This window comes from Natator depressus, chromosome 10 (assembly GCF_965152275.1).
Source record: "Natator depressus isolate rNatDep1 chromosome 10, rNatDep2.hap1, whole genome shotgun sequence".
Taxonomy (NCBI): Eukaryota; Metazoa; Chordata; order Testudines; family Cheloniidae; genus Natator; species Natator depressus.
This window is the reverse complement of record NC_134243.1, coordinates 416,236-440,584: the sequence shown is the minus strand read 5'-3', so window position 1 is coordinate 440,584 and position 24,349 is coordinate 416,236. Positions and strand designations below refer to the sequence as shown.

Here is a 24,349-nt window from a genome sequence, read left to right as displayed (position 1 = left end):
GTTTGATAAGTTCAATAGATTGATCTCAAGCCTCGTTGTAAGACACGTTTTCCAGTTCTGATATCTTTCTTGTGGTTTTGCTCTAAACCTTCTGTAGTTTACCTCCTTTTGGAAGTCAGAGCCAGTATTCCAGGAGTGATGTCCACAGTGCTATATACAGTGGCAATAAACTTGCCTACTCCTACTTGATGATCCTCTGATCATACATCCAGAGATCTCACTAATCCACTTAGTCAGCCATGTTTCCACCATGACCCCTAAATTCTTTTCAGAGGCATGGCTTTGCAGGATACATTCCCTACATTTTTTGTAATGTGACATACATTCTCTGTTCATAGATATAGGACTTTACTTTTGGCCATATTAAACCATGTATTTGCACCCAGTTTACCAACCAATCCAGATTGCTCTATATAAGTGACCTTCCCGTATCATTATTAGCCATTCCACCAGTCTTTGTCCGCAATGATCTTTTCTGCCAGTCACTGATAAAAGTTTTATAGCTTTTGATTGAGACTGAATCCCTGTGGGAGTCTGCTAGTAACATCCCCGTTTGATGATTTCCCTTTGAGATTTTAGCCATCTTATCTATGTAGTATGTGCTATATTGATTGATGCTAACTCTAATTAGAATTTCGTGCAGTACTAAGTCAAATGCCTTGTAGATGTAACTGCATTAACATAATGTAGACTTTTAATAACCACATTTGTAATATCAAAAAATGATATCCAGTTCAATTGACAGGACCTGTTTCTCATAAAACTTGTTGATTACATTCCCATCCTGCAGTATGTTTGTTGAATTTCATGTTGGCTGTTATATCATTTTGCCTGGGATCAATGTCAGGCTAAAATATAGCCCCTTGGGAAGCTTCACTGCACTAGTCTAATCCTGAGATGTTTGACACTGATAATGATAGCAAAGGCCACCTTTGAAGGAGACTCCTCCTCCTAGCCCGATGGGGAGGGAGTGGGGGGGAAAGCTTCATGTTCATTGTTGCTGTATGGTTGTTTAACAAGATCGGGAATCAGTAATAGCAACAGATTGTGAACTCTGTTAACAAATGGTAGGCACCCTTTCCCTACCTGCTGCCCACCATTGCAGCTGCTAGGCTATAGTTTGCTGTTGCCACTGGCCCTGTAAGCTGGGGAATGACTGGACGCTTGTCCAAGTTAGTGTTTTTTTCTAAAATTTCTCACTGTTGCAATTGCTGGTACAGCTTTGGTGGTAGTATTGGTTTGAATTCTAGTTCAGATAAGTTGCCAGTGGCCACCAACACTTGTTACGATGTCATTTAGACCTTATCTGAGCCAGGTTAGACAACAGTAGTAAAAACACTGGCAGCCCCAAAAGGTCTGTCTACAATATTGCTCCTGCTGTCATTACCACTGATAGAGCTGCACCAGTGAAATTTGGTGGGAAATTTGGCACCGAGAAAGGCTAATGTAGACACAACCACAGTAGTTGGACTTGCTTTGAACAAGGCTGCACTAATGTAAGCACTTGTGTGTGAACATGTGTTGTGTACCAGATGTGACTGAGGGTTTCAGAGGTATTGGCGTGGCCAGAATGCTCTAGTGTAGACAAGAGTCCAAAAAAAGGAGATGCCTAATTAGCCAGTTTTGCTCTCCTAGGAATTGGCCTTTCTCTTCCAGTTCCACTTTTATTTGAATTGTCAGATTCCAGCAGCTATGGTGTTAACCATTGATATAACCTATGGGTGTAAAAGGAATAACAGGACAATACCTAGTGAGTCTTTATTTTGCATCGAGATAAGTTGTTGTTTTCCTGTTTGAGGTACTATTTCTGTTATTTTCAGCAATTGTTAGGGGATAGTGCATGGAAGATGAAACAGAACCCTGTAAACATATGTTCCATACTGGATTTAAAAGAAAAATTGAAGGAAGCTTGTTAATAGTCATTTATGAGAATGACACTGTCGTATACATTTGACATGTTGCCCCCTAACTTTCCTTGCCTCCCAAATTGTTCCATTATTTTGAACAAAAAGAAAAGGAGTACTTGTGGCACCTTAGAGACTAACCAATTTATTTGAGCATAAGCTTTCATGAGCTACAGCTCACTTCATCGGATGCATAAACTTTTGAACTTCATTAGCTTCCAAACATACAATATACTGTATTGATGAACAAATAATTTCTCCTGTAGGGCAGTAGTTCAAAAAACCCTACCTTTAAACATAGAAAAATGATTCAATAATAGTAGTGATCAGTATGTGATACTCTGTGAACAAGACCAAATTTTAAAAAGAAAATTTAGAATAACTGAAGTGTTGTCAAGCCTCTGACTTGGAGTACTGTGGCACTGGTTAGTTATATCAGCACTGTTGACTCTAGCTGTCTTGATCCTCGCTCTGCTGTTACAGTACCATATAGCATATATGCATATTAGCATAACAGCGTAATAGCATATATGGGTATTAGCAGATCTGAGAGTCTCACAGGAGCCAGAATCACTTTCTACCACTGACTCAAGTAGTACTGGGCCTATCTCTCACCTGCTACTGAGTACCTCTCCCCCCCCACCCCCCTTCCTTCAGCAATTCACTGCCCCACCAATTGACATAACGTTGTTTTTGATGACTTCTGATGATGGTGTGGGGCACTTGTGCATTTATTCCTTAAGGATGTTTCCTCGTATCTTCTGCCTTAGACAAAGAATCCAGAGACTCTTCCAGGGGCAGATTTTATGGAGACCATTGCTTTGGGCACAGACCATGGTTCCTTACTCCAGGGCTCCTAGGCTCTTACCCAACTATGCCCACATGGTTTTACTGGGGTTCAGAAGCCTCTTTTGGATGGAAGTGCTCCTGACAGACCTTGGACCCATAAGGACTCTCACTCTACAACATCAATTACCCAGTCTGCACCTGGTGACTTACCCAAGAAAATGCCACCTCGCTGGATTTATTTCCTTGTCCTCCTTTGAGGCTATTGTTCTGCCTATTACAACTAGATAACTTTAAGGAGTATCAGGACCTGCTTTAAGAATCTTGGACTCTTAACAGATTCCCTTGGAAGAGATCCGGGAACCTACCCACAGGCTGGTTGACATCTTACAATCTCTCACTTCTGGCAAAATAGTGTTTTGTTAACTTTTGCTTGCATCTGTAATAGCCTTGTTATTTGGCAGACCACAGGCCCGGCAGCCTCTATCCCCCAGAAGGCAGACAAGAAATACCAGGCTCTGTCAAGGGAGGCTAAATGCTTTTATATGCATCCTGTACCACCTTTGTTAGTAGTGACAGCAGCTAATGAGAAGTTGTCAGCAAAATAAGACCACATGAAAGGAACATGAGCCTAAATGATTGGATATATTTGGCTGTAAATCGTATTCATTAGCTAGTTTGGAGTTTAGATCAGGTTCAAGATCAGTGGTTGCAGTGGGGTGATGAGAAGCTCTCATAACTTCAGGGCTCTGACTTCCTCAAGAGGCTCAATCCATGGTAAAGGACTTGCCATTTAAGAGGTCAGTGTTATTTAGCTCTAAGATAAATTATGCTCTTTTTACATTGAAGGATTGTGGAGCTACGCTTGGTCCTCAGTTTTGGACCCTATTATGATGGAATATTCTGTCCAGTTCCACGCTCTCCACCCTACTCCCCTATTCCTTTTAAGGGACCCGTCTCACAGTAACCTATTACGCCAAGAAGTCCTGTCATTTCATTCACTTGAAGAGATGGAAAGGATAGTTCCTCAATACCAATGGAAAAGGTTCTACAGAAAATACTACTTGGTTGAAGGGGGGAAGATTAAAGGATGGCAGACCTCCTTGTGCATAAGAAGGCACAACACATTCATATGCAAGTTGAAGTTCAGAGAGTGTCTAGACAGACATCAAATTGTGTGAGAGCCTGTTATGAACTGGCCGAAGTGGACCTCTAGTTTCTCTCATAGCTCATTCCACAAGAAATGTTTCCATAGTAGACACATGTAAAGTAGCCCCCTGGAGACCTATTCACACATATACAAAGTATTTTGGTGTCCAGGAAGCTTCCAGATCAGATTCTACATTCAGGGAAGGATATGCTGAAAATGACTCCAAGCTCCCACCTCCATTATATTGGTCCACTTCTTCGAAGTCACCATACATGGAATATGCAGGTGGACAGACTCTCAAATGAGGGAGGAAATTTACTTAACTGTACAGTAACTGGGCTCTCTGAGGCCATGTCTACGCTACCACTCCCCTGAGCGACATAAGTTACGCTGTTATAAGTGGTAATTGCACAGCGCTACGTCCCACCGACATAGCTACTGCTCACTGGGGGTGGATTAATTGTGTCAACGGGAGAGCTCTCTCCTGTCGGCATAGTGGCATCAGTACAGCTGTGCTGCTGTAAACTCTCTAGTGTAGACATAGCCTGAGATGTGTTGTCCAGATGCACATTCCACAACCTGCCTTCCATCCCCCTCTACCTTGGCGTCCTACCAGAACTTTGTGGTGGAGAGGAAACTAAGTGGTGATTGGCGCACTCTTCCCTCTTATGCTCTTATCATGGGGTGAGGACATTTATGGTGCATGAGCAGCCAAAGGGGACACTGGTGTCCAAAAGACTCATGTGGGGTGCATGCACCCCATACATTAAACAAGCATATAGACAATACATCTTGAAGAAATCCAGTTACTGTACAGTTAAGTAACTTTCCTTTCCTTTTGTAGCTCTTGGTTCACATTTGGAAGGTGGCTTACAACTATAATGAATAAGCCTACTTAGTAAAGACAGGTTGTATTCTGCAGAAGTTGATGGGCCTCACACAAATGCCACCTATTTGCCATGAATGAGTAGAGCTTTTTTCAAGCCCTCGGATATGGGTGAGGCACAGCCTGCACTTCCTGAAAAACAGACATGGTGTAGTCTCTGTAGTCTAGAAAACATCTGTGTTTATCATTCCTTTCCATAGTGCTGCTGCTTTGGTGAACAGACAAAGGATGTCTCTTAGCTTTAGTTATATTTTGTATGTTGAATATTTATCTCAAAAAGTGAACTTGTTTAACTGGGTGGGAGGTGGGGATGGGGGGAGAATTCCTGTACTTTGTAGAATACCAACTGGTGAATAGTTGTTTTAAAATCTACATTTTGGAATGGAACCTTTTAAACCCAAACATGTGGGTGAGTGCAGGTTGGATTCCCTTCCAAAGAGCCTTCCTACTTAAATCCAGAAAATTTTGAACCCTGTAGAAATGGGGCATTTTCAGTGTAAACACAGACTGAAACCTGTGAAATGCAAAATCATTTTTAAGCTTCAACAGGAAAGACTGTGATATCAAATTTGTGAGGGGTGGATGGGTGTGTGCCTGACTTTTGCTTCACAGTAAGTTATGCATTGTTTTGCCAACTGTCTTTTGAGGAACTCTAAACCTCTGAGTTTAAAACAATGTTTAAACCTAGGGCAGTGTTTGTTTTTAGAAAAATGATGATTTCCCAATACAGTGCAGTCAGGTTTTAATTTCAGAAAGGTTTGGCAATACTTTCATATTGCCTGCATTGCATTCTCTGCTTGGTTGCACAGCCACAGGCATCTACAGCAAACATGTGACAAACTAATGGCAGTATGTCACTGACAGGAAAGCCAGCTTGAGAATAGTCTGTGCTCACAGTTATGATTTTGGGGAACTGGATATCCAAGTAGCTAAAATGATCTAGCAGTTTTCTCTGATTATTTTTCCTATGGAGATTACAAAAGTCAGGGTTCAGTAGGCTTTTCTTGTCTCTGCTCCTTTGAGTGCTATATTTGGCTATTGCTTTGGTTTGACATTAGGGTATCTCTTTGTGACCATATTTGGAATTTAAATATTGAAACCTTCCTTCTGGTGGGAAGGGACTACAAGGCAGGGCATGGATTAAAAAACAAAAAACCTGTCAAACATGGATGGGAGTGTAGAACTCTGCTCCTGCTGGTCTCATCTTTTTGTGACCCCTGCACCTCACGCGCCCCCCGCCCCCCCCCACCCCCCCGCAGCCAAGAAATACCACTGAAAAGTTGGGGGTTCCATGAATATCTTAAAATGATAAAATAGTCACTCCTTTGTCGTCAGCAAATGTAGAAATTTGTCCCGTGTGTATGACCACGGTTTTTACACTTCATTTAATTTTTCCTTGTATGTTTCATTGTAGTTTAGAAAATTAATCCATGTGATTTACAAGCTTCAATTTATGTTTAGTACCCAGCTGTACAAGGCTACTGTTTGTTGAAAGTATACAACACTTATTCATTCACAAGATGGACTGATTTTCTAAGGCTCTAGTAGCTTGAAGTAAGCTTAAAGTTCATGTTAATTCATAGCAGATACCACTTTGACATTTTGATCCACAGGTATTAGGCGATTCTTAAAGGAGAGCCCTGAAAAGACTGCATTCTTGAGATGAATGCCTTCTGGTTACGTGTCTGAGTCTGTGCTGTTGTAGATATCATTGAGGCATATTTCAGTCAGGCTAATGATTCATTTGACAAGTTAAGAGCTGCTATCTCTGGAATGAGTTCTCAAGCATTGACAGGCCAAAGGATTTCAAGTTTTGGGGAAAATTCAGGCTTGATCTGGCAATCTGCAGTGTAAAGGAGGGATCTTTAGAGCTAAACTGGGTAAAATTACTGTTTTTGAAGAGTGTGACTACATTAATCGTCCTTAAACCAATTTCCCAGCTTTTGTTTCTTTTTAATTAAACAATCACTCTTAGTCGTAGGCTATGTCTACACTATGGACCTTGCAGCAGTACAGCTGTACTACTGCAGCTGTGTCGCGGTAAGGTCTCCTGTGTAGCCACTTTATGCTGACGGGAGAGCTCTCCTGCCGGCATAATTAAACCACCCCCAACAAGCGGTGGTAGCTTTTGATGGGAGAGTGTCTCCCTCTGACATAGCGCTATCCACACTGGTTCTTTTGTTGATGAAACTTTTGTCAGTCAGGGATGTGTGGTTTTTTTGTTTTTTGTTTTTCCCCACACCCCTGACCAACAAAAGTGCTAGTGCAGACGTAGCCTCACGTGAATATTCCACCCCTCTAAGTGACATAGGTTACACCCATCATAAGCGCTAGTGTGCACAGTGCTATGTTGGTGAGAGAGCTGCAGCTGCAGATCATTGAAGGTGGATTAATTATGTTGACAGGAGAGCTCTCTCCCATTGTTATAGAGTGGCTATACGAGACGTCTTACACCAGCGCAGTCGTAGAGTCTACTACTCTAGTGCAGACATAGCTTTAGAAGTTCAGCTATGTATTTTTAAGGAGATGGGGATTGTAAATAAGATGTTTAGGGATGGGTAAATGAAGTGTGTGTGTGTGTGGGGGGGGGTGTCCCAATTATTTGATTTGCTGGCCATGTGGTGGTCTATGGAGATCAGATATTGTGGTGATGATGGTGCAGGGGCATCTAAGTACTTAGATATGGGGGGGACTCACAAATCACTTTTTCAGCCTGACTTTTATTACCTAGCATATGGTAATATCTGTGCACTTATTGGGGCAGATCCCATGGGTATGGTGCTGAAAAACATACTGTCCATAGTGGTGGAGCACATTACTTCTAGACATGTGCACACTGTGTTTTTTGTTTTTGTTTTGTTGTTTTTTGCTATCCATTCGATTGTGAAACATCTAATTTCCTTCATTGATAGGATAACTGGCTTAGTGAGGGGAAGCAATAGACTTCATTGATCTTAACTTTAGTGTGGCTCTTGATACAGTCCTACATGATATTTTCATAAACAAACTAGAAAAATATGGTCTAGATGAAATTACTATAAAATGAGTGCACAACTGGTTGAAAAAAGTACTCCAAAAGTAGTTATCAACTGTTTGCTGCCAAACTGGGAAGGACGTATCAAGTGGTGTCCCAAAGGGTTTTTTTCTTTGTCCAATACTAGTCAATATTTTTATTAATGACTTGGAAAAGGGAGTAGAGTGTGCTTGCAAAATTTGCAGATGACTTCAAGCTGGGAAAGATTGCAAGCACTTTGAAAGACAAGATTTAGAATTCAAAATGATCTTGATAAATTGGACAATTGGTCTGAAATCAGTAAGATGACAATCAATAATGATATGTGCAAAATACTATCTTAAGAAAAAATCAACTGCACAAATACAAAAAAACTGGCTAGGCAGCATTACTACAATAAAAGCTCTAGGTGTTATAGTGGATCCCAAAATGAAACTGAGTCAAAAGACAGGTTTCAGAGTAGCAGCCGTGTTAGTCTGTATCCACAAAAAGAAAAGGAGGACTTGTGGCAAATTAGAGACTAACAAATTTATTTGAGCATAAGCTTTCGTGAGCTACAGCTCACTTCATCGGATGCATGCAGTGGAAAATACAGTGGGGAGATTTATATACACAGAGAACATGAAACAATGGGTGTTACCATACACACTGTAATGAGAGTGATCACTTAAGGTGAGCTGTTACCAGCAGGAGAGCGGAGGGGGAACCTTTTGTAGTGATGATCAAGGTGGGCCATTTCCTGCAGTTGACAAGAACATCTGAGGAACGGGGGCGGGGGGAATAAACATGGGGAAATAGTTTTACTTTGTGTAATGACCCATCCACTCCCAGTCTCTATTCAAGCCTAAGTTAATTGTATCCAGTTTGCAAATTAATTCCAATTCAGCAGTCTCTCATTGGAGTCTGGTTTTGAAGTTTTTTTTGTTGAAGAATTGCCACTTTTAGGTCTGTAATCGAGTGACCAGAGAGATTGAAAGTGTTCTCCCACTGGTTTTTGAATGTTATAATTCTGACGTCTGATTTGTGTCCATTTATTCTTTTACGTAGAGACTGTCCAGTTTGGCCAATGTACATGGCAGGGGGACATTACTGGGACATGATGGCATCTATCACATTGGTAGATGTGCGGGTGAACGAGCCTCTGATAGTGTGGCTGATGTGATTAGGTCCTATGATGATGTCCCCTGAATAGATATGTGGACACAGTTGGCAATGGGCTTTGTTGCAAGGATAGGTTCCTGGGTTAGTGGTTTTGTTGTGTGGTGTGTGGTTGCTGGTGAGTATTTGCTTCAGGTTGGGGGGCTGTCTGTAAGCAAGGACTGGCCTGTCTCCCAAGAGCTGTGAGAGTGATGGGTCGTCCTTCAGGGTAGGTTGTAGATCCTTGATGATGCGTTGGGAGAGGTTTTAGTTGGGGGCTGAAGGTGATGGCTAGTGGCATTTTGTTATTTTCTTTGTTGGGCCTGTCCTGTAGTAGGTGACTTCTGGGTACTCTTCTGGCCCTGTCACTTCACTTCAGCAGGTGGGTATTGTAGTTGTAAGAATGCTTGATAGATATCGTGTAGGTGTTTGTCTCTGTCTGAGGAGTTGGAGCAAATGTGGTTGTATCGTAGAGCTTGGCTGTAGACAATGGATCATGTGGTGTGGTCTGGATGAAAGCTGGAGGCACATAGGTAGGCATAGTGGTCAGTAGGTTTCCGGTATAGGGTGATGTTTGTGACCATCGCTTATTAGCACCGTAGTGTCCAGGAAGTGGATCTCTTGTGTGGACTGGTCCAGGCTGAGGTTGATGGTGGGATGGAAATTGTTGAAATCATGGTGGAATTCCTCAAGGGCTTCTTTTCCATGGGTCCAGATGATGAAGATGTCATCAGTGTAGCGCAAGTAGAGTAGCGGCATTAGGGGATGAGAGCTGAGGAAGCGTTGTTCTAAGTCAGCCATAAAAATGTTGGCATACTGTGGGGTCATGCGGGTACCCATAGCAGTGCCGCTGATTTGAAGGTATACATTGTCTCCAAATGTGAAATAGTTATGGGTGATTATCGGGGATACTGTTCCTGACGGCTTGTAATCCATCTTTGTGTGGAATGTTGGTGTAGAGGGCTTCTACATCCATAGTGGCCAGGATGATGTTTTCAGGAAGATCACCGATGGATTGTAGTTTCCTCAGAAAGTCAGTGGTGTCTTGAAAATAGCTGACAGTGCTGGTAGCGTAGGCCCTGAGGAGGGAGTCTGCATAGCCAGACAATCCTGCTGTTAGGGTGCCAATGCCTGAGATGATGGGGCATCCAGGATTTCCAGGTTTATGGATCTTGGGTAGCAGATAGAATACCTCTGGTCAGGGTTCCAGGGGTGTGTCTGTGCAGATTTGTTAATGACACTGTTGTGTGAAAAAAGCAAATGTAATTTTGGGATGTGTTAACGGCCATGTCCTGTGTAAGACATGGGTGGTAGTTGCTCCACTCGCTGGTGAGGGCTCAGCTGGAGTACAGTGTCCGGTTTTGGACACCACACTTAAAGATTTGGACAGACTCGAGAGAGTCCAGAGGAGAGCAACAAAAATAAGAGATTTAGCAAACATGACCTGTGAGGAAAGGTTGAAAGAATTAGGCATATTTAGTCTAGAGAAAAGAAGTGGGGGGGTAGTACACAGCATAGTCTTCAAATATGCAAAAGGTTGTTATAAAGAGGATGGTGACAGGATGTCAGTTATCAATTGTTCTCCACACCCACCAAGGCTGAGACAAGAATTATTTGGCTTAATTTGCAGCAAGGGAGATTTAGGTTAGCTACAAGGAAAAAGTTCTCCCATAGTTACCCCTGTCATTGGAGATTTCTAACAGGTTAGATGGACATCTGTCAGGGTTGGTCTGCTTGACCTCTTGAGGTCCATTCCATCCCTACACTTTCATGATTCTGTGATTTAGCTGTTGCAGCATAAAGTTACATTCCTATTCCTACAATAGTTAGATTGCAAACCAAGAGGTTATACAAGAGTTGGATCAAATAAAATTTCTAAGACCACCTGTCTGACTCCAAGGTGTTCAGAATACTGTACCTTCCCTAGACATGGCTGGAGAGAATTCCCAGAGTCAGAGGAATTACAGCAAAGCATTATCACCATGCACAGGCTTCGATAAATTACATTTGTAAGTGATTTTTAATATTGTAAAATTTCATTTAAATGTGCATCTATAGGATACTGCTGTTCTGGAGACTGTGGGATTGGCTCTCAGTAGAGTGCCACCGACTGACCTTGTAGTTCTACTTGGGGATTTCAACGCTTATGTGGGGAATGATGGAGATACCTGGTGGGGAGTGATTGGGAGGAATGGCCTCCCTGGTCTGTGCTAGTCATGGATTGTCCATAACTAATACCATGTTCAAACACAAGGTTGCTCATAAACGTACTTGGTACCAGAGCATCTTGGGTCGAAGATCAATGATCGACTTCATGGTTGTCTCGTCAGACCTAAGGCTGTACGCTCTGGAAAGTCAGGTGAAGAGAGAGGCAGAGTTGGCAACCCGATCGCCGCTTGGTGGTGAGTTGGATCCAATACATGGGACCCCAGCTGGATAGACAGGAGGCCCAAATGATCAGTGTGAGTCTCCTGGGAACATCAGGTAGAGGACCCTGTGCGGAAAGACTTCAATTCCCACCTCTGGAAGAACTTCTGCTGCATTCTGGGTGAGATCTTGGACGTTGAGTTTGAGTGGACCATGTTCAGGGCCTCAATTGTTGAGGCAGCCACAAAAAGCTGTGGCCTGAAGGCAGTTGGTTCCTGTCATGGTGGCAACCCTAGGATCTGCTGGTGGACTCCAGTGGTGAGGGAGGCTGTCAAGGCAGTGAAGGACTCCTGATACAGCTCAGAGGTACCTGCTGGCTAAGAGGGCTGCGATTGTGGCGGTTGTTGAAGTGAAAGCACCGGCTTGGGAGGTGTTTGGAGAGACCATGGAGAATGAGTACCAGACAGCCTCAGAGGTGTTCTAGTAAACCATTTGTTGCCTTAGGAGGATCAGCGAGATGTTGCCCAAGCTGTACTCAGTAAGGGTGGTGAAACGCTGACCTCGACTGAGGAGATTGTCGAGAGCTGGAAGGAGCACTTTGAGGAACTCCTCAACCTCGTGGACATGTCCCGCTTCCAGGAGGCAGCACCAGAAACCTCCATGAGATCAGATCTGTTTCTGCTGCTGAGGTCAATAGGGTAGTAAGTGCCTCCGTAGCGGTAAGGCAGCAGGGGTGGATGAGATTTGCCCGGAGATGTTGAAAGCACTGGAGGATGATGGGGTGTGGTGGTTAACGAGCATCTTCAATGTTGCATGGAAGGCGGGTGCAGTATCTCTGGACTGGCAAACCAAGGTGGTGGTCCCAATCTTTAAGAAAGGAGACAAGAGGATGCGTTCCAATTATAGGGGGGGGAATCACATTCCTCAGCCTCCCCAGCAAAGCCTGTGCCAAGGTGCTGGAGAGGAGATTACACCCGTTAGTCGAACCTCAGATTCGGGAGAGACAATGCGGATTCCAACCCAGCCATTGAACAATGGACCATTTGCTCTCTCATAGATACTTGAGGGGTCGTGGGAGTTTTTTGGAGACCTAGAGAAGGCATATGACCACTTCTTATGGGAAGTGCTGTGGGAGCATGAGGTGCTGGTGCCACTTTTGCATACTATCTAGTCCTTCTATTCTCAGCGTGAGAGTTGTGCTTTGTATTCTTGGTATTAAGTCGAGTTTGTTCAAGGTGGGCATTGGACCCTGCCAACTGTGTATCTTGTTCCCACTCCTGTTCGTGATTTTTCATGGACAGGATATCAAGGCACAGCTGAGCTGTGGAGTGCATCAAGTATGGGGACTCTCTGCTGTTTGCAGATGATGATGTCCTTCTTGCTTCTTCAGACTTTGATTTCCGACGTGCACTCTAATGTTTCGCTGCAGAGCGTGAAGCGGCTGGGACGAGAATCAGCACTTCCAAATCAGAGGCCATGGTCTTTGCTCGGAAGAAAGTGGACTACTCTCTCCAGGTGAGGAGGAAGCAGCTGTCCTTAGTGGACAAGTTCAAGTATCTAGGGGTCTTGTTCACGAGTGATGGCAAGCGGGAACATGAGATCAATTGACAGATTGGTGCGGTGGTGATAGTGATGCGGGTGCTGTACTGATCCATGGTGGTGAAGCAGGAGCTGAGTTCTCTGATGAAGCTCTCTGTTTACAGGTAACGCTACGTCCCCATCCTCACCTATGGTCATGAACTTTGGATAACGACCGAAGGACGAGATTGTGGGTACACATGGTACAAATGAGGTTACTCTGCAGAGTGGCTGGGATTACTGTTTGAGATAGGGTGAGGAGCTTAGCTATATGGGAGGGCCTCAGAGTAGAGCTGCTACTCCTCCAGATCAAGAGGAGCCAGTTGAGGTGGTTTGGGCACCTGATAAGGATGCCCCCAGGAGGCTTCCATTAGAACTATACTTGGCATGTCCCACTGGGCGGAGGCCCCGAGGCCAACCCATGACACACTGGAGAGATTATATCTCTGGGCTGGCCTGGGAACACTGAGGGGAATCCCCCAGGAGGAGCTGGAACCTGTTGTGGAGGAAAAGGAGGTCTGGTCCTCCCTACTCTTCATGCTGCCGCCACGGCCCTCACCAGGAAAAGCGACATAAAGGAAAAAAAAGACCACCAGTCAAGCTGGAAAGTAAGGTTTTATGTAACATACATTCCACAAAACTCCAAAAGTTTTCTTAGATTTTGGTGAGAATCTATGCTCTCGGCCAGGTTTGAAGGAAACTTTGTTTAGTAGCTTTCACATTTTAAACATTTTAAAATCCTGCAGGTAAGTGGAGGGTCCCCTAAACAGTGTTCTTATCAAGAAAAAGAAAGGTACAAACAGTTTTTAGGCAGGGTGTCTCTTTGCTGTGCCCTGAAGGTGCTTGAGCAAGTGGTATTCACATCAGTGTGACTTGAAGAATTTCTGTCTGTTTGTCAAAAAGTGTGTTACTGTGTTAGAACTGAAAAACTTTTAGATGCTAGGCAACGCTGCATAATCCCACTGGTTTTTCATATCTTCATCTTGATAATCCAGTCCCCTCTTTCTCTCAAATTTTGGATTTGAAGCTACATTAACTATAGTACTTCCTATTCAGAGGGTAAATAAAAACCTCTTTTGATACTTTAACTTGTGATTAAAAATCCCATAACCACCATTAATACCATAGCTTCACAACAGTATCGTATAGATGCTCATTTAAAATATCTTTTTTTTACAATAGGTTCTCACTTACAAATACAGTTTGTATAAACCTGTGCATGGTGGTGGTTTGCTGTAATTCCTCTGACTAACAATTCTCTCCAGCCATGTTTGGGGAAGGTACAGTTTTCTGAACACCTTGGTGTTAGATGGGTTGTCTTAGAAATTATACTTGATCTGAGCTTTGTATAACCTCTTGGTTTGCAATCTAATTATTGTAGGAATGTAGCTTTATGCTCTTTACAGCTAAGAAATACCATACTAATTAACACTAATTACCTGTACGATATAGTTCATGTGCAGAAAATAGAGAAGCATAATGGCTTCATATGACTATTTGTTCTGCTCTACTGAAACAGGATTTAAAAGTGGAGGACACTCTACAATATTAATGTTTTTTGTAATTTGAAAGCTGGCAGCTGAGCATATGCAGTAAATAGCTGGTAAGTATAACTTTCCTGTCTAATACTATCCCTTTTCCCCACCCATCACTAGGTTAACTGTCTCATATGCTTCTGTGCTGCCATAAACAAATTTGACAATTGAATATTTAATTCAGTTCATACTACAAACCTCTCCTGAGCTTTCACATTGTCTTCTGCTTGCACAGTTGTACTCTTTCAGTGACAGTGGGCAGTAAACATTCTGTTCCCTTGGTTAGGACAGAATACTTGGAGTTGGAATTCTTGGTTCTGTTCCGAGCTTTCTTTGCTCAATTGCATTGCTCTTTTTACTCTGTTGTAAATCTGGAGTAATTTTGTTGAAGACAGCAGAGTTACTTCAGACTACATCAGTATAACAGAGTAGAATTTGGCACTTTGTGTGCTTGGGAAAATCACTTAAGTAAACTGTGGTGCAGAATTTATCTCCTTAATTGAGGACAGTACCTCACAAAGCTGTTTTTGAAGCTTAATGTTTATAAAGCACTTGGAGATCCACCAACAGGTGCTGTTCATAATAGCAGAAGGTATAAAATGGAGGACTTGCCTGGATAAAGGTGTCAGGCCATCAGCCTGTGGGGAAAATAACAATGTTGACTGTCAGTGACAATTCAGTAATTTTTTCTCTTTAGACATTAAAAATAGATTGGCAGCCATCTTTGGGAATGTTTAGTGTTTGTGATTGCCATTGTACTGGGGTGAGTGGATGAAAATATGTCTGAGATGAATGTAATGGATGGCACCTGTTAATAAATGTAAATTAAATTGTTGTTTGCCTCTTACTCCTGTTTTGGGATTCAAGCAGGGCTCTGTCATTGCTCCAATACTCTTCTCCGTTTACCTTGTCATGATCCTAATCCTTTCCGTGACCACCTGCCTGAAGGAATCGGGATTGAGTATCCTATGGATGGTCAAGTCCTCAATCTCCAACATCTCCAAACAAAATCAAAGATCATGAGAACTGGCATCACTGACCTTCAGTATGCAGATGGCTGCGTCATTCTCGCACATATAGAGGCTGACCTCCAAAGTACCTTAAATCTTTTTGCAGATGCCTATCACAGCCTGGGTCTTTCTCTCATCATTAGGAAAACCAAGATACTATACCAATCCTCACCTGCACAAACTACTCTTTGTACTCCGCAAATTGCCATCAGTGGAGACCCCCTGGAAAATGTGGACCATTTTCCATACCTTGGCAGCCACCTCTCCCAAACAGCCGGCATTGACACATAAATTGAATACAGGATCCGCTGTGCCAGCACATCCTTTTGAAGACTTGTTTGAGTAGTCTTCCAAGGATAGGGATCTGCAAACAGGCACCAAGATCTTGGTTTACAAGGCAGTTGTCATCCCCATCCTTCTCTATGGATGTGACACCTGGGTAATCTATAGATGACATCTCAGACGACTGTAGTGGTTCCAGCAGTGCTGCCTCAGGAGGATTCTCAGGATCAGCTAGGAAGACTGATGCACTAACATCAGCGTTCTCTCTGCAGCCAACATCAACGGTATAGAAGCACAGGTCATGAAACGCCAACTCCGCTGGGCTGGCTGCTGTGTAGGTATGCCTGACACTCGCCTCCCGAAGCAAGTACTGTTCTCTCTGTTAAATTAGGGAAGAAGGGTTCTCGGAGGGCAGCGGAAGTGCTTCAAAGATGTACTGAAAGTACACCTTTAAAAGGGAGGCATCAATCCAGGAAACTGGGAGGACTATGGCGCGGCGCAGAACAGAACACAGTGGCACCACACCATACACCAAGCCACAGCTCACTTTGAGGAGAACAGACATGCTCATAAGTAGTGCTCCCTCTAATTTTCCCTACGCATGTGCAGAATGAATTTTATGTGCACCAATATGGAGGGGATGTGTGACACATCCCCTCCATATTGGTGCACATAACAAAATTCATGTGGTGGGGGTGGGGCCAAGGGGTTTGGAGTGTGTGTGTGGGGGCGCAGGGCTGAGGCAGAGGATTGGGATGCAGGGAGGCAGGTGAGGGCTCTGGAGTAGGGCTGGGGATAAGGGGCTCAGGGTTGGGGTGCAGGGGTCTGAGGGCTCTGGCTCTGGCTGTGGGTTAGGGGTTGGGGTGCAGGCTGCTCGGGACTTGCGGGTGATGGTGGGTAGAGATGAGTATCTCTCTCTCTCCCCCCTCCTTCCAACAGCAGCAACTGGGCTCGGGGCAGGGCGGTGCCTCTTCTCTGGCTGCAGCACGTCCGTGCTGGGGCCAGTGGGGAGAGGAGTTTTTCCCCACTGCAGTCCTGAGCCCCTGTGTGGGGCTTAATAGGTAGCTGCACAGATGCGCAGCTTAGAGGGAATGTAGCTCATGAGAGAGAGAGAAGCGACAAAGGAGGAAAGAAAGGGCACAACAGTTCAGCCAACAACTGTCTCCTCTAAGATTACACCAGTCACTTCTGTGGGAAAATCTGCAGGGCACAAATTGGGTTCCTCAGCCACTTAAAAACCCACCAATGAACCCCCTTGGCAGACATCATCCGCACACCAAGGGATAGCTGAAGAAGAAGAGTTTTGGGAGTAATGGCTACTCTCTGCTAGGTTGGGGCACTGTGGCAACCAAGCTGTAAATCACGAGGAGGAGTAGATGTTTAAATGGCAAGTTCTGATCTGATAGAGAAACTTAGAGACTTGTCTCTGCTTCTAGAGGAGTAGATAAATGTTTTGACAGAGAGGGGGGATTTCTGCTAGCAAAACACATCCCTGCCGTAGTTCTAAAGTTGCAAAATGGGTTCCAGTTATATTCCTAGACATGTACACAAAAAACCTGTTAAGACTGAGAGTATGTATCAGTTACTAAAGGATAAAAAGCATAGTAAAATTATTCCAAAACGAAGCATTACAAATTCACAGAAATTCGGAGTTGAAAGAAACTTACACTTAACAGAAATCCCCACGTGTTAATGTGTGTAAATGCAGTTAAGGCAACCAAAAATCCTTAATTCTGTCCTGTAGTGACACCAAGCAATAACTGGATAAAACACTTTATGTTCATAAGCATGTTTCTATCATAGGTAATTATGGTGGCAACGGTCCATCTCAGAAGACAATGGTGTAAGTGCCAAAGCAGTTCACTTACTCAGTGTCAGGCTGCAGCATTGCAAGTGACTAAAATGTCCAATGCTCAAATTACACAGAGCTCTTCTTCAGGTCTGGGAAATGTGTTTAGCTGTGGCACTCTGGGTAGAAGGTGGAACAGATTGTTCAGCATGAATACACATTTCAAGAGACAATTCAAGATGAAGTGGCCCATTAACACCCCTCTGGTCAAAGGGAGGAAAGGAGGGCGGGAGGGAGGAGATAGTTGAGAGTGAATGTTAGTAGGTTAAAGATTGTTTTAATAAGCCATAAATCCAGTGTCTCTATTCAGTCCATGATTTTTAGAGTTTAGCAAAGTTATGAATTTAAGCTCCCAGGCTCGTCTTTTGAAAATGTTGTGCGGGTTTCCTTTGAGGATGAGGACTGATAGGTCAGATATAGAGTGATCACTTTGTGAAAAGTGTTCACCCCCAGGTGATAGTGTTCTTTGTCTTGTCTTTTTCCTGTGTGAGTTCATTTGAGAGCATAGTGATTGTCTGGTTTCACTTTTCAGCCAGCACAGAGCAGTGCTGATCCATATTGGCATTCAATTCCCAGCTCTCTACTCAAAACCAGCACCATGCTGGAACTTCAAACAAAGCAGACTGGGCCACTTTCACTGACTGTGGACGGTATCTCCTGCATACCCCCGCTGCCAAAGACATTTGACCATTTTACTGCGCTATTAATCTCTGCCACAAAGAACAACATCCCTGAGGACTCAGGCCATCCTACACTCCTTGCTGGACTGCAAAGACCCAAGAATGCCTTCACAATTATGGGGAGCATAGAGACCCAGAAATTGGAGAAGCCCTCCTGGCGTCATTGGATGCAACAAGGCAGAAATGGTCGCTTGAATGTGTAGAAGGTCTAAACTTCACACGCTTTAGCAGATCCTCCTGGAACCTGCTGAAACTGAAAGACTATGGGGCTGCAAATCCCATGCATGTCACTAAGCCATAAGTGAAGGGCAGTGCCATCACTGCTAAATTTTTGTGGACATCAAAACAGCCAGGGGACAAATGGTATCACAAACAAGTCCAGCATCCATTCTGTCAGGTGATGTCCACATGAGCTCCAATGGTCTGGACCATTCACAAGTAAGAAGATTGATTGCAGCTATTGCAGTCATGAAATTGGGAAAAGTAGTGGGTGGAGAGACGCCAGTGTCTAAAGCCTGGAAAACCCGCAGATCACCCTGCTTAGTTATAGGCCAGTCTCCCTCTTGAGCACCATCTGCAAAGTGATGAAGCATATGCTTCATCAATCAAATCAGATCAGTCCCAGTGTGGATGCCAACCTACACAAAGATCAAGCTGGTTTTCAACTGAACAGAAATTGTTGCAGCCAGGTCCTGGCCCTCACTACAGACATGGAGGCTGGATTCCAATGAAACTCAAGATCAGTAGTGCTGCTTTCATCAATCTGTCAGCAGTGTATGACAGTCTGGTCTGCCACTGAACTTAGCCAGCAGCCTGAGAATCGGCACACAGAGGATCACTTTGAACACCATGCTTAGTGGCCAAAGGATGCTCATATACCTCGAAGGTCAAACTAGCAACCCGCGTGCTTTGAATAATGGCCTACTGCAGGGCTCTGTCCTTGTTCTAACACTCTTCAGTTTGTACACAAGCAATATGACTGAAACAATAACGCAGAAGTTGGCATATGCTGATGATTTGGCACTTGCAGTTCAGGCCCGTAGCTTTAAAGAACTTGAAGTGACCCTTGTATCTGACCTTAAGATCATGGAGGAGTACTTCCAAAAGTGGCAGCTGAGACCAGATCTGAGCAAATTGGTGGTCTCTACTTTCCAACTTTGACAATAGAATCACACAAAACACACTGTCGAGTTTTGTGGTGAAACTGTGTTATGACCCAAAGCCAACATATCTGTCTCAAGAATGACATTCTTGACTGCACACTGAGCTTTCATGATCGCCTCAAGGAAGTAGCGTCTAAAACGAAGACACGCATCAGTGTTGTTCAGAAGTTATCAGGAACAACTGCCCTGGTGCTACGAACATCAGTCTTGGCCCTGGTGTACTTAGTTGCAGGGTGTACTGTGCATCGGTGTAAACAAGAAGCTGCCATACCCCACTTTTGGCTAAGCAGCTGAATCCGAGCATGCAAATAATCAAGGAACTTTTAAAATCAACATATCTACCGTGACTTTCTGTATTAACAAACATAGAACCCCCAGCTATCTGTTGAGATATAGCAACAGCACGAAAACTTAAATGCACCAAAGACTACCCAGAACTTCCCATCCAGCAGGTTATGGATAACATACCCCAGCAACACCTGAAATTGCAAAAACCCTTATGGACCACATTTGAACACCTCATGTCTCTGGATCCAGCTAGGGAATGGCCAAGTGTCTGGACTTCCTCTAAAATTCCAAACAAGCACACTATACTGACCCAACAAGCTTCTCTCCTGTTTTCAATGTGCCATGCAGATTTTGGACCACACTGAGCTGCATCTGAACACACCATGGCAGATGCGGCTACTTGATGGACAAGTGGAAAATCAAAGACTCCCTTACATGCGACTGCAGTGAGGACATCCAAGCCATTGAACATATAACACAGTGGCATAAATATGGATTCAGAGGTGAGTGAGTGATATCCACCACGTCACAGAAGAGACATTGAAATCGTTTATGGACCTACTACTGCATCTGTAGAATGTCGCTCTGCAGATGTGCGCTGTGTGTGTGTGTGTGTGTGTGTGTGTGTGTGTGAGAGAGAGAGAGAGAGAGCGCGCGCGAGAGACGGCACCAGAAAAAAGCAGTTGAAGTGTACTGATGGGTCTGGCCTCTAATTGAGGATTGATTTACTGGCTTAGAGGATTGTTGAGGTCTGGTATGATGTGAAAAAAAGGGCAGGAGAGAGCTCATCCCCTCCCCCCGTGCTTTTGTGCCTTTACTTCAAGGGATCCCCTTATGCTCTTGTCTCTTTCCCAAGCAGTGGTGCTTAGGTACTCAGTGGAGCAAAGGCAGCAATGCTCTGGGGAGTCTTTCAAGCACTGTCTATCTCGTCTTCCTCAGACCACTGATTCGTTGCAACCAGTAGATTTGTTCCATTCTAATTAGCTGTGAAGAATGTTTGTTTGTAATTGGTTGTTTCCTCTGTCAGTGGCCTCACTCATAGATTGCAAGGCTAGAAGGGACCATTTGTGACAGTCTAGTCTGAGCTCCCATATAACACAGACTACAGAACTTCCCTAAAATAATTCCTAGAGCAGATCTTTTAGGAAAAAATCCAGTCTTGATTTTAAAATTGGCAGTGATGGAGAATCCACCATGACCCTTGGTAAATAGTTCCAATGGTTAATTACCCTCATTTAAAAAAAATTATGCACAACTTCCAGTATGAGTTTTGTCTAGCATCAACTTCCAATCATTGGATTGTGTTATACCTTTGTCTGCTTGATTGAAGAGCCCATTATCAAATATTTGTTCCCTGTGTAGGTATTTATAATCTGTGATCAAGTCACCTGTTAACCTTCAGTTCGTTAGATTCAAAGAGCTCAATCTATTTAGTTTATCACTATAAGGCATACATTTCTAATCATGTAATCCTTCTTGTGGCTGTTCTTTGAACTCTGCAATTTATCAACTTCTTGAAGTATGGACCCCAGAACTAGACATAGTATACCAGTAGCAGTTACACCAGTGTCAAATACAGAGGTAAAGTAGTCTCAAATCGGAGTAGAGAGGTTTTCCTCTCTATACATCCAGGGATCACATTAGCCCTTTTGACCACCGCATCACACTGCAAGCTCATGTACAGCTGATTATGTTCCACAATCCACAAATATTTTTGAGTCACTGCTTCTCAGGATAGAGTCCCCCATTCTGTAAGTATACTCTATGTTCTCTGTTCCTAGATGTTTATATTTACATTTAGCCCTATTAAAATGCATATTTGCATCTGCCCATCTTACCAAGTGGTCCAGATCATTCTTTATCAATGACCAGTCCCCTTTTTAGCACTTCCCCAATCTTTGTGTCATCTACAGACTTTACTGGTGATGATTTTATGTTTTATTGCTGGTCATTGATAAAACTGTTAAATGGTATAGGGCCAAGAACCAATCCCTTCAGGACCCCAAAAGAAATATACCTATTTGATGACAATTCCCCATTTAAAGTTACATTTTGAGACCTATCAGTTGGCCAGTCTTTAGTCCATTTAATGTTTGCCATGTTAGTTTTGTATCTTTCTAGGTTTTTAATCAAAATGTTATGTGGTACCAAGTCAAATGCCTTACAAAAATCTAAGTATATTACCTCAACACTATTACCTTCAACCAAGCTTGTGATCTCATTTAAAAAAAAATAAAAATCAAGTTTGTTTGGCAGGATCTATTTGCTATAATCCGATGTTGATTGGCATTAATTATATTACCCTCCTTTTAATTCTTTGAGTCCCGCATCTAATTTAATTCTTTGAGTCCATTATCTTGCCTGGGATCGATGTTAGGCTGACAGTACTATAATTACACAGGTCATCCCATTAACTGCCAATATAAAGAAAGGTAAAGTTACCTGAGCTATTGACCTGACCCTGTTTGCAACCTATATAATCATAGCAGGTCAGATTCAAGGATTGATAATTTAGGCTATATTTGAAGAAATTAGATTGTAATAAAGCTATGCACAAGGGTTTACTGAATATTACCAATATAAAAAGTTTGTGGTGGGCAGTTGTTAAGGTCATTTATGATAAAGAAAAGACTGATAGATACTAATTTTTTTTTTTTAATTTAAGGACCCTGTTTTTAATTAACTCCTAAACCAATGGATTTACTTGTAAATAATTCTCAAAATACATTCTAGCCTCAAAATGTGTTCAATTTGGAGAAGATGCATTGTATTCTCATTCATAAGAGGTTGAATCTCTGCTCGAAGTGCAAAGCAAAACTAAAATTTACAAGTGAAACCATGATTGATGCTTCCATATAATTAATATAATTCCATTTTCACATCTGAGTGACCTCCTGTCCCACTGTAGTATGTATTCAGTATCTTAGATACCTTCTACATTTAGCAAATAACCGTAAAGGACACGCATACTGAAAGCAGTATCTGTCTTTTGAAAACCAGCAGCTCTGGGACTTTTGTGTGTGTGACAAAGAAAGTGTGTGTAAAAACACTACATCTCAGCAAAAATGGCTGAAGTTTACTCAGTTCTCAGACAACTGTCTTAATCTCTCTCTCCATTTCCCCTGTCTCTCTGTTCCCTTTGTGTCTTCAGGTTGTATTCTATGCTGCTTTGTGTACATAGGCCAGCCTCCCAACCAACATAGGCAGATTTCCCTTAGTTCTGCTCTAAAGGATTCTGCAAGCCTTTCCCCCCATCCCCCCCACCTTGTTTTCTGATGCACTCTGTCTACATTTGGCTCCCTCATCACTGTCTCAGTATAGTTCTGTTTCAGTTTGTGCTCTTAGACTGTAATCCTGTAGTAGCAGAGGACCAGTTTTGCTCTTCTATTGTAGAGCTGTATAATAATGAAACATTTTAAATTTGGCCTGAACTTCTCTAACAAGTTCAGGGACAATGTAAAAATAAAGCTGGTTGATGTCTTCCTTGTGAACATCTGAGGCTTAGCAGAGTTTAATGCAGAGCCTGCTCTGACATGCCAGTTCTCCCTGCCCACTCTGACAGGTCCAGGGGCTGCTACTCTTAAGCAGCTGCTGTGAGAGTAGTTGGTGAGGTAAGTTGTAGAAGTCTCATTGGAACTTGGAAGTAGAAATACTCAAAACAAAATAAAACATGTCTTAGCCTCCTGGACAGAAGAAAACTATGGGTGTATAATATCACGGCTATGTGACTTTTAGTGTGTCTGCTGCTTGGTTAGCTTTTGGAATTTGCAGAAAGCACTAGCATTTTTGTTCTTTGAGAAGACAATTGCAGCAGCAGTAAAGATGAGATCTAGCCCCTTCCTCATATAATTTAACTCTATAAGGTATGAATTTCAGTGTTGGTGGTGGAGAGTGTCATTCAAGAGGGAATGCATGCCCACAGGTGTGGTGATGACATAAAATGCTGATAACTAATAAACCAAAATATGTCATTTGGCAAGCATTAAATGGGACTCTAGTCATCAATCTCTCTCATATCTTAGACAATTTAAAGTGACATGACATATATATTGGAGACAAGGTGGGTGAGGTAGTATCTTTTATTGGACTAACTTCTATTGAGGAGAGAGACAAGCTTACACAGAACTCTTCTTCAGGTCAAAATGTTTCTCTAATATCCTGGGACCAACATGGCTACAACAACACTGCATATGAAAGAAATAGAGCATTTAAACTAAGCAAAGGTTATTATAAAACGAAACTTGATGGTTTGAGTCTGTTGGCCAGAGCAAACTAGGAAATGTGCGAACTCTTGTAAGAAATGAAGAGAACTGTTTTGAATGGTGAGTAGCAGGCATACTAATTATTTGAGGAAAAATTGGACGACTCCAATGGTGAGTTTAAAAGGTTATTATTTTATGCTTGAGCTGTCAGTTGCCTTTTTGGAAGTCTGAAGGGAAACTTTCACTGATGCTTCCCTCATCCAGAGTGGTGACATTGTTTTTTGTGTGTGCAAGTTTGTAGTGTTGTCCTCTGGCAAAAAGACAAACACACATACAAGAGCGCAAGTTTTTTAACTGCTTGAAAAGGTACTTTTTTTTTTTTTTTTTTTTTTTTTTTAAAGAAGTACCATTGGCTTCAGTGCAGTTGATCAGTTGAGTAAAGTTACGTAAGTGTTTTCAGGATCTGCTCCTAATTACAGAGTAGGACCAAAGGACTTAGCACAGAGAAGGAATGAAGAA

At 42.9% G+C, this 24,349-nt stretch overlaps 1 protein-coding gene across 9 annotated transcripts in view; it reads left to right on the top strand.

Annotated features, from left to right (window-relative positions):
• PDPK1 (3-phosphoinositide dependent protein kinase 1) overlaps positions 1-24,349 on the top strand; it is a 157,759-nt gene that overhangs the window by 18,775 nt on the left and 114,635 nt on the right. For 7 of the 9 annotated variants that reach the window (XM_074964914.1, XM_074964913.1, XM_074964911.1 and 4 more), the window contains exon 1: positions 12,687-12,758. The exons of the other annotated variants lie outside the window; for them this stretch is intronic. In XM_074964914.1, the coding sequence (XP_074821015.1) occupies positions 12,720-12,758 (39 nt within the window). In that variant the 5' untranslated portion in view covers positions 12,687-12,719. Of the gene's footprint in view, positions 1-12,686; positions 12,759-24,349 lie in introns of those variants that run through there. 9 annotated transcript variants of the gene reach the window in all.